Source organism: Culicoides brevitarsis, chromosome 1 (assembly GCF_036172545.1).
Source record: "Culicoides brevitarsis isolate CSIRO-B50_1 chromosome 1, AGI_CSIRO_Cbre_v1, whole genome shotgun sequence".
Classification (NCBI taxonomy): Eukaryota; Metazoa; Arthropoda; class Insecta; order Diptera; family Ceratopogonidae; genus Culicoides; species Culicoides brevitarsis.
In genome coordinates, this window is record NC_087085.1 from 35,815,028 (window position 1) to 35,826,241 (window position 11,214).

General features: G+C 25.0%; 1 protein-coding gene across 16 annotated transcripts in view; it reads left to right on the forward strand.

Moving 5' to 3' along the window:
- Nucleotides 1–10,371, forward strand: part of LOC134827553 (uncharacterized) — a 120,852-nt gene extending 110,481 nt beyond the window's left edge. For 12 of the 16 annotated variants that reach the window (XM_063840248.1, XM_063840250.1, XM_063840247.1 and 9 more), the window contains 8 exons: nucleotides 1,137–1,211; nucleotides 3,351–3,413; nucleotides 4,057–4,331; nucleotides 4,405–4,577; nucleotides 5,137–5,319; nucleotides 5,405–5,498; nucleotides 8,815–8,928; nucleotides 9,046–10,371. In XM_063840248.1, the coding sequence (XP_063696318.1) occupies nucleotides 1,137–1,211; nucleotides 3,351–3,413; nucleotides 4,057–4,331; nucleotides 4,405–4,577; nucleotides 5,137–5,319; nucleotides 5,405–5,498; nucleotides 8,815–8,928; nucleotides 9,046–9,780 (1,712 nt within the window). In that variant the 3' untranslated portion in view covers nucleotides 9,781–10,371. Of the gene's footprint in view, nucleotides 1–1,136; nucleotides 1,212–3,350; nucleotides 3,414–4,056; nucleotides 4,332–4,404; nucleotides 4,578–5,136; nucleotides 5,320–5,404; nucleotides 5,499–8,323; nucleotides 8,428–8,814; nucleotides 8,929–9,045 lie in introns of those variants that run through there. The other 4 variants (XM_063840260.1, XM_063840262.1, XR_010161797.1 and 1 more) reach the window with 3 other exon arrangements.
- Nucleotides 10,372–11,214: the final 843 nt, after the last annotated feature.

Below are 11,214 nucleotides of genomic sequence, written 5' to 3' on the forward strand. Positions count from 1 at the left end.
AAAGAGCAAAATCCATTTTTTATTTATTGTACTGAATAAAAACAACAACAACAAGCCTCATTTACCAGTCATTCGATGTTGTTGTAGGTTATTGTGTATAGTAGACAATAACAATAAAATATCTGTTCTGTTCACCCAATTCCGTATTTTCTTTTCTGCTTCCTTATTTTGTTTGCTTTTCTCACTGTAAATTATTATAAATACACACAGAGACACACAAACACACTTCTGCTTGAGATATTTTTGCACACACACATGATTCTTTTATGTTTTTATCTGATTATCTTTTTTTTACCTACACACATTTTTTTTTTGCTCCTGTAACATTGCCAAAAAATCTCTTTTTGGATTCCAATATTATAAATACACAAGAAGCAGTTTTCCAGACAGCTATAAGATCTTAATCCGAAAAATAAAGAGAAACCTTGTCTATTTGTATAAAAAAAATAAGAAGAAAAAAAATTGGAGAAAGGTACAAATTACAAATAACCGAAACGTGATGTCATGAAAAGACGAAAAAAGTAGTAAATCCTTTTATTGTCTTCATTTCTCGCTTCTTTCGGTAGTTTGTTTGTCTTTTTTGACATGTTTTAGGCAATCGTGACCTATTTTTTCTCTCCCGAATATTTTTTCCATATGTTATACGATCCTTTAAATATCTTATCAATTTATGGATAACACTTCAATCGGTGACCCGTGTCTTCGTTATCGTCTCAATAGCTGTCAATATTGTTATAAAAAATACAATTTTCCTCCTATTTTATTTTTTTTTTATTTTTTTTTTCACAAATTACACAAAAAACCATCAAAAAATGCTTTTTCAAATTTTTTATCACCTCAAAAAATGCATGAAAATTAATTTTAAGTAAATTACCAGACGCCTCCATGAAAATCTTGACCTTTAATGAGACACGTGCGTACCCACAAAAAATTAAACAAACAATAAAAACGCAATCAAATGGAAAAACAAAGTCTAAAAGGAGCCAGTCACGTATTTTGAACAACAAAAAAAAATTTCTTATCACGATAATGAACCAGAATATTTTAGTTAAACATAATAAAAGGGGTTCAATTGTCTCGATAAAAACAATAAAAATTAAGGTACATATTTAATGATTAATTTTTTTCCGTTTCAGATAAATCTGTGTCGTTCGAGAAAAGCGTTTCGTTCAGCGACGACATTCAAGGCGTGCCAAAATCACACAATCCTGGTAATTACCTTCATTTACTAAATAACATTAGTAATAATATTAATGATATCAGTAGTCAATCGTTGTCCTTGAAAATAACCCCAGTTTGATCGAGTGTCTTATTTTTTTTTTAATAAAAAATAATAATTTAAAAAATAATTAATTATAAAAAAAAAATTGCAAGTTAGATTTTTTTTGTTTGCTTTTGAATATATACCTATTGTATGATATATAAAAAAAATATATTATAATGACCAAAAATTATATAGAAAAAAAAAATCAGTTGAAAATGCATTCCCCGAATAATTTTTTTTTAAATTATTTATTATTATTATTTTTTAATTTTAATTAATTTATAATTAAATTTTTGTTTTGTTTGTATAATTATAATAATTAATTAAGTTATTTATTATTATTAATTTAATTAATTAATTAATTAAATATTAATTATTTTTGTCATAAAATCGCATGTTAAAAAAAATAAATAAATTGAGCTTAATTTCCTTAATTATTTTAATTTAAATAAAAAATAATCTTATTAAGTTATAATTTAAAATTATATATAAATAAATTATATTTTAAGCATGTAAGCGTAAAATTATAAAAATAATATATACATTGTAAATGTTTTATTTTCCTTTAATATTTAAATAAACATTAAAAGATTTTCGCCTTATATGTTTGCGTGTGTAATTTTCCTTGAAGCATGTTCCTTTATTTTTATTTTTTTTTTTGCTTTAAATGTTCACATTTATATTTATTTAAACATGTAACAAGAATGTTAATGAGTTTTCTTCATAAATTAAGAGTTTGTTCTACTTATGTCGCGCGTCATCGTTAAAAAGTCTTAATTACCACACGGATTCAACATTTTCCGGTCAATATAACCAACGCGTTGCTCCTTTTACGATGATTTTCAAGTGTTGTTTCGTCTAAAAACGACGTCATCTGTCATGCGAGCTTTGCGACGACACATTTTTGCCTACAACCTCTTCAACTTCCTTTTATGTCTTAATGGAAAAAGTTCGTCTGCCCTGCATTAGCATAAAGAGTACACGTTATTTTGTTGTTTTTAACATTAAGTAAATGAACGAACATGTCCTTGTATTATTTACCAACATATACGCCAAATGAGCTTTATTATCATTATTTTTATCATAAAAAAAAGTCCTGGAGCAGAGCTGTCATTGTCCCCTTTTAGCTTTTAACGAATGAAACTTTTTTCTCTTTCGTAAAGTGTAAATAATGAATGACAGAAAAAAATTTTTTTCAGTGAAAAATTCTTTTTTAAAACAAAATTTATGCTTGATGACACTTAAAAATAAAGAAAAAAAAAATATATAATTTTTTTTTATAACGAATTGAAATAAAAACTCTCGGGAACGAAAGAAAATACTTCAAAAAAGTTTTCAAGTGTTAACACGAAGATGCATTTTAACGTGATAAAATATGCACGAAGCACCACATGTGTTACTTTACCTACTTTAAAAGCCAATCACCTCGCTGTAAGCCTTGGTTTACCTCGCGTGACAGGAATTTTCTGTGAGAAAAACTCATTATTTGCATGGATTTTCTTATTTTTTTAAACATACTTCATAACCATCCAGCTTTAAATTTTTTTATTGGTTTCGTAAGTATTTTTTTTTTATTTTTTTGTGAGTAAGTAATTTTTTTTAAAAACATTTTTAAACAAAACATTTTATTTTTATTAACATTAACACACATATTTTTCTTCTTTTTGTTTATTTTAAGTTAATTTTCGACGTCGCACTAACATGTATCCCTACTATAATAATATTTATAAAAAACCATACAAAATAGTTGAAAAGTATTACAAATAAACTATTTAAAAAAATATATCTAATAAAAATTAATATTAACAAAAAATTAGAATATGCACCTAAAATATATATGCTAATAATTATTATAATTTTATGTGTCCCGTATGAATATTTAATGCATAACCTTATTTTGTATATAAGTTATATATTTAATGTGAACTAAACTAAATAATAATTAAAAAAACAACAAAATTTGAATATCAAAACAAACGAACCCAAAATTGACACTATTTTGTATATTTATTATTGTTTTTTGTGCTGCGCTGTGAAAAAATAAATAATAACGATCGAAACCAATTTCAATTCGAAAAATTCATAGTCGATTCTAAACCACCAAAACCAGCTATAAAATCATCAACATTGCCACGAATGAGTTCCCAAGGTAATGTGAATTTTTTGTTTGACTGAAAATTGAATTTCAACGTGAAAATAAAAATATTGAGGGCTAATTTTTATTTTATTTTTTTTTTTTTTTTTAAATTAAAATTTTAAAAATTAATAAAAAAAAACACTCTGCCGCTATCACAGTCATTGTCATCATTTTTTTCAAATATTTCTGTGCCTTTTATTAAATATTTTTATTCTATTAAAAAAATCAAGTGTTAATTTTTTTTAATAAAAATTTTTGATAAAGACGAAAAATTTAATTTAAATTTAATCTATATAAAAAGTTTCTTCTAAATTTTAATGGTTTCTGTAGTTATTTAACTGTTCTTTGCACCATTTTAATGGCGTTTCATTGTATATTTTTTTATCTCTTTAAATTATTTTCCTTTTTATTTAATTATTATTTATGATTCTTGTCTTCGGTCTGATTAACAGCAACATTTTCTGTCAATTTATGAAAATTATTATTATAAACAGAGTGACTAACAATCTTGTCAGGAAATTTTCAACTTAAAATATTTTTTTTAAAATGTGAAATTAAAAAAAATAAAAATTTAAATTATTTTTTTTTATTTCACATTTTTTTATATTTAAATTTGATTTTTTTTTTTAATTTAAAATTTTTCACATCGCTTCAGAACGAACATTGAAGCCCGCTCCTCCTGCAAAAGGCTTGAATTTCGCCGTAAATCAATATCCGGCACATTTAACGCTCGCACCCGAGGTGTACAATCATCTGCGTGGCTTGCAAAAGAAGGCGAAAGAGTTGCGTACGGAGGTTCGAACGTTGCGACGACTTGCTCAAACGCAGGCAATGGCTGTGCGTGAAGATATCAAAGACTCGTTTATTCGTATACGTGCCACATTACTTGCTGGCGGCGGCAATTTGTGGGGACAGGGCGATCAGGAAAGAGTAAGAATTATTTGTCGTTTTGAATTATGTGACAGAAAATTTTTATTATTATTTTTTTTTTCGTAAAAAATAGAAACGTCTCACAAAAGAGGAAGAATTGTACAAACAAGAAGTGATACGATTGGAAACGGATTTGGGCAATCTCGAGTCATCCGTGGAGGGATTGCGAACTGAAGTGATTAATCGTCGTTCGAGAGTTAATATGTCGTCTGTGGAGGATATGGCCTTAGTTTTAAGTCGTGCAAGGTAAATTTTAATTTTTTTAAGTTTTGAGTTAAAATTTTTTCATATTTTTTACCGAAGAAAAAATGCGGTATTATTTATTTTTCAATCTTAAATATTTTATATTTAAAATTTTTAAATAATTTTTATTTTAATTAATTTTTATAAAATTAATTCAAAAAATTTTTAAAAAATAATCATTTATAATTTTTATTATTTTTTTTTTTATTTTATAATTTTTAATAAAATTAAAATTAATTTTTTTTTTATTTTTAATTTTATTTTTTAATTTTTTTAATTTTTTATATTTTTTAATAATTAAAATATTTTTTTAAAAAAATAAATTCATTTATTTAATTTTTTTTTAATAATTTTAAAAATTAAAAAAAAATTAAATTAAATTAGGTTCATTATCTTGAAATACAAAAATATAATTTTATTTTATTTCTTAGAAATTTAAAATATTTAAAAAATTAAAATTAATTAAAAAAAAATAATTAATTAAAATAATTTAAATTTTTTTTATATTTAATAATTTAAAATAATGTTTAATTAATAATTAATTTTTGTATTTTTTTTTTAGCAAAACGGTTGCCGAACTCAAAATGAAGTTCCCCGAATTGCAAGCTGAATTAAGGGCCTATTTAGCAAACGAAATGGAACATGTGTGTCGCGAAGAAACTTTCCTCAAGGACGAGCCCGATAGATTGGAATCAGCGTTGCGACGATGTAAAAAACTCACAGGAACGCTTGTTACGTTAAAACGGTAAATTTAAAAATTTAATTAAAAAAAAAAATAAAAAAAATAATTATTTAAATTAAAAATAAATTATCATTACAATTTTTTATAGACTCGCAAGTGTCCAGGAGCAACGTTTACCGAATGCCGAACCACAACCCGGTGAAGAGACCCCTCGTGGAAATGATGTGTCGCAAACAAATAAGGTAAAAAAATCCCATCCAATTTTCTCCGTTGTAAAAAAAAGAATCCTTCCGTATTTATTTTATTGGTTTTCTGTATTTTTTATAATAATAAAATTAAATTAATTCCTCACAAAAAATTTTATAAAAAAATTTAACCTAAAATACTTTGAAAAGTATTTTTTTTTTCTTTATTTTTGAACGAAATGACATTCAAAATAATCATTAATATTCCTTTTCGTTTTTCCTATAAGTGTGCGTGAATGTTGTTCAGTTTCCTTATTTTTATTTTTTAAACCAGTTCAAACTGAATTGATTGATTGATTAAAGACAAAGTTTGTTCCCCTTTTTTTATTTTCTCTATCTCTATATTTATTTCGTGATTGTTATTAGTTAAATTTATTTTAAATTATATTATTAAAAAAGTTTCCAAGACCCCAAAAATTAAATTTAAAAATTTGTGCAAATCATTTTGTACAAAAATTCATCCTTTTATATTAATAAATATACAAACAGATGTTTATAAATAACTTACTTAGAAGAAATCGAAATTTTTACTCATAGATTTCTAATTAAATTTAGATTTTATTTATTTTTTAAACCCCTTTCCTCCATAATTCCGATAGAAATTCAAATAAAATTGTAAATAACACAATTTATTTATTTTTTGTTTGATTTATTTTCGTTTTGTGTACAAAAAAGACATAAACAAACCTTATCATTATTACCCATGTTGTCCATCCTTCATATATAAATATACAAAAATTTAATTTTTCAATAAAAAAAATAAACAAAAAATGTTTGCATGCCATTTCCATAAAAAATAATAAAAAAAAATCACATGAGTAGTTTCCATTTTTGTACAAACAATCAAACAATTCATTTGATTAGAGTATTCAAACGACAAAATATATTAAAATATTGAAAAAAAAAAATGTAAATGTGGGATAACAATACGTCATATGCATTTCCAATCTATCTTCGTATACGAGGGTCGCAAATTGATGTCCCTTTTGTTTTATTTTTTTTTAAATAATAATATTCATCCTGCTAGTATATAGTGAGTGTGTAAAGTAAAAAGCAAGCAAAGCAAATGTTAATTCCCGAAAACAATAAAAAAATATTTTTTTTTTAATAAAAAAAATATCATCGTTATTATTTGTACCTTTTTAATTTATTTTTCATCTATTTTTAGCTATTTTTTTAAATTTTATAAATAAATACACACACAAATAAATGTTAGATGTGTTTATAATTGTCATTTTTAATTAATTAATTATTTAATTAAACATTCAAATAAATGATAAAAAATTATTTTGATCAACAAAATTTTATTTTGACAAAAAAAAATATTTTTTGAAGCAAAAATTGTACATTAAATTTTTTTTAAAATAAATATTATTTTTAATTTTTAAAATATTTATCATATATTTTAATAAATAAATAATAATTTTAATTAAAAAATATCATTAAAATAATTGCTGTATTTTTTTATATACATATATTTTTTTTAATAAATTTCCCCTTGATTAATAAATTTCTTCGTTAAAATATTTGATTTTTGTGAAAAATAAAACCAAAATTACGTAGTATGTAATTTTTTCTTACTATTGTACTTTTGTAGTTTAACTGGCGATGGAGTGCTAACTTCAAAGAGGCGATTACCGAGTAAATCCCAATTCTGTAATAGAGATATACATATAATAATAATAATAATAATTTTTTGTATTTTTTTACACACAAAATTCTTATCGTTTTTTTGATAATTAATTCAATTAAATTAAATTTTCGCATTATTATTATTATATTATGGAATATATATTATACATGAAAATGCTAGCTATCAATATATATATTTATGTTTTTTCAATATATAATATATATATTCTTTTCTCACAACATATATAAATATTATTATTATTAAATGGTCATCAAAAGTATATAAATATTAAATTGTTTATAAATATAATCACACACTTGGATTATCTTCTAAATTCACTCTTTTATTTCGTTGTCAATATATATATATAATATAAATGTGTAATGTAATCGTGAATGATGATAATATTTTCGATTATCGAAATCGGGCAATAAATTAATTTTAAATAATAAAATATCAATTAAAGAGTAAAAAAATAATAATTTTATAGAAAGTTATAGATGATCCTTTGATTATTTTTTATCGATGTTTTTAGTTAAAACCTGTAAAATTTCGGCATTGCTTTCTTAGAACCCTTTAGGTATAAATTGAGCTTTTGTAATATTTTTATTTGCTTTTATTCTAAATTAATTATTTATTTATTATATTTTATTTATTTTTTACCCTCATCCCCTATATAGTAAGGTATATTGGAAATGATTGATCGACGAGCTTTATAAAATAAAAAAAATAATAAAAAAATTCTAAATATTTTAATAAATTTTTTGAATGACTCTTTTTTATTAATTTTTATAAAATATACAAATATTAATAATAATATAAAAAAATATATTATTAATAATTATTTTTTTGTCTTGTTCTAATAAAATATTTAATAAATTTTTTTTTTTTTTCAATATTTTAATAATAAACATATTTTTTATTTATTTTTTTTTATTACTGCTTGATTTTTTTAAACATAAATAATATTATTAAAAATAAAATATATGATCGGCTTCATCATGATCAACTTTCCATTAAAAAAAATGTATAATAATAGAAATTTTCACCCATGCTGTAAAAATTAACGATCAATCTCAGTTTCATTACGTTTCTAATGATAGAATAGTTCATAAAATTTCATCAAGGTCTCATATTTACAGATAAATTCTTGAAAACTTTCTAAGATAATTAAATACTAATTTTATAGCAAACACGTAGTAGAGCAAAGAGACGAACAAGATAGATTTACGATCAAGTTTTGATCAATTTTCAATCATATTTGATGTCTGTCCCCTCTACCTTACTATATGGGTAATAATAATGACAAAAAGTTACACAAGATGATTAATTTAATTTTCTTTATAATTTTTAATTAATTTAATTTCATTTAAAAAGTTTCAAATTTTTGGTTAATTTTTTGACTTGCATGATGTTGGCATGCAATTTAATTGAGGAAATTTAAAAGTTTGAATTTAATGGCATGCTTTGCATGTCTGTTCTCCGTCTCTCTCTTGTTATAAATAAATTTCTTCTCTTCTTTGGAATGTTTGTGGAATGCAAAATATTTCTCGAAAAAATTCTATTTATCTATTTTTCAAACATTTACTACACGCAAAAACTGTGTGTTTGTGTGTCCGTTTGCTTCAAACACCAAAAAGTGTAATAAGTCATTTTTATTTTTGCTTATCAATCCTTTAGCCAATCCCAAGTCCCCGCATGGGGCAGGTCTCTGTCGGGGGAATTGCACCCGAAAACGCACTCGATGCTTTGTTAGATGAATTGCAAACGTTTGCTAAGCCAATGAATAATGAGGTAGGTCGATACTAAAAAAAAAAAATTATGACCTAAAACTGTGTTAGAGGGTTTTTAGATGAAAATTTCGATAAAAAAAAATTGACAAAATTTGATAAAAACTTAATTTTTTTGCAGTCCCGCCCTGATGATTCAACGTCTGACGACAGTTCTCAAACACTCCAAAACTCCGTGACACTCAAAGTGACCCAATCAACGTTGTATCCCCAAGATGCGATGTCCTCTAACATTGGTCTGCGTCGCCTGCACTCGTATCCGAGCGGTTCTGACACAGATACGAGTCCGCCACAGCCGTCGCGCATTCCCGCTGGCAAACCTCCCGTTCCCGATCGCAATCCCGAATTGCTCGCGAAGGCAAACAAGAAGCAACCTCCTCCGCCGCCGCCTCGTACGAGTTCCCGCAGTCCCCTGGCATCGCCCACGAGCGCTTCGCAACCAAATCGCTTGTCGGGCGGCGACGATCACGATTCCGGAAGCGAATCTGCCGGCTCGCAAGACAATTCCCAACGTCAAATGCAACTGGAAATGCGTCATCAAGAGCTGCTGAAGAAACAAAAGCAACTTCAGGAGCAATATCAACGATTGCAGCAACTCAGCAAGAATGCCATCCCGTTGGCGCCAAGTGATCCGAACATCGCCCTCAAAAAAACAGGCAGCGAATCAAATCTCCCGCAAAAAATGGGTCTCAACATGTCCATCAGCGGCAGCATGAAAAATCTCTCGGACACCTTCACGTATCTCAATAACGGCAACGGGAACGGCATCGAGCAAAATGGCACCGCTGCTCCGACTGGCGGCAATGCGACATCTGGCACAACGACGAAACAAGTTTACGAAACCGAAATCCTATAACAACACGGGAAGAAATGGTGTGAAACTGAAATTGACTTGTAAATAGGCGATAGAGATCGTTGTCATCCCAAAATTGTATCTCTCCATATATAGTTGATGTAGTTTAGCCCTCTATATAGATGTCTCTCATCAGTCCTCACATCATCTCGCGTTCCCGCAGCATTTAACTGAAGAATTTACTAAACGTATACCCTTTACATTGAAAAAAAGTAATTAAAAGTCGTACTTAATCACTCGTTATTAATGTAAGTGTTTCAAGCTCTCAACCCCAAAATGCTTCAAACATCGTAACTTGCACTTAAATATCGGCACTAGAGGACACAAACAGGATTTAAAAAAAAAGTTTTATGAAAAAATCATCAAATTATTCATTAAAATACAAAATATCTATAGTAGTTAGACAAATTCAACAAAAAAAAAATCTTAAAAAAATCATAACCAATATTAAACGAACCGTTAACAATAGCAAAAGACTCTAATAAAAAGTACGAAACACCAGCAAACACATTTTTAAAAAATAATAAATTAATAAAAATTGCCAAAATTCTTCGTATTAGTCGAAGAAACGACTCAATTTTGCTTGATACCAAAAAAAATATCAACCCACAATTTTTTGATATCATTTTTTTATAAAATATATCCCAAAATAATAATTAAAATAAATAAAGTAAAAAAAAAATTAAATGTGTATAAAGGACAAAAAATCTGCAGTAATATTTTTTGTCAATTTTCTTTTTTTAAATTAATTTTTTTCGATAAAAAAAATATTTAAATATATTTATAATGAAAGTTTTTAAAAATTATATTAGAATAATTAATTAAATAAATTAAAATTTAAAAATAAAAATATATTTTGCAATTTTTAATAAATGCAGATCAAAAATCATATAATCATTGTAAATAAATTAATTTTTAGATAAATTGAGACTAATTAATTAATTAAATTATTAATTTATAACATAAAAAATATATTTATTGAATTAATGCTTACCTAATTTATTTATTTTTTTCTCTTAAAAAAATTTGCCAAAATATTTATTAAAAAAATGGAATGTTGGCAGATGATTTTAACTCTCCTCAAGAAGGTTGAATTCCGTAAAGAAAAAAAATAATTACAATAGTAACTGTGAATCAACTAAAAAAAATAGCTTCATTAAAACTCGATTTATGTCTTTAATAAAAAAATAAAATAAATAATTAATACAAAAATTTTAACAATAGTTGTAAATTATTTTTTCGTTTGTTTGGTGAAATTTTCTGATTTTTAAATAAAAATAAAATAGTTATGAAAATTCAAATAAAAAAAGCCATAATCTTATGTACATCTAATAACCTACATCATCTTGTCATCATTAATATCATAAAAATATATAAAAAAAAATTAATTGTAAAATCTGAAGTGAAAAAAAAACAAAATTGATAAAAAAAAATAAA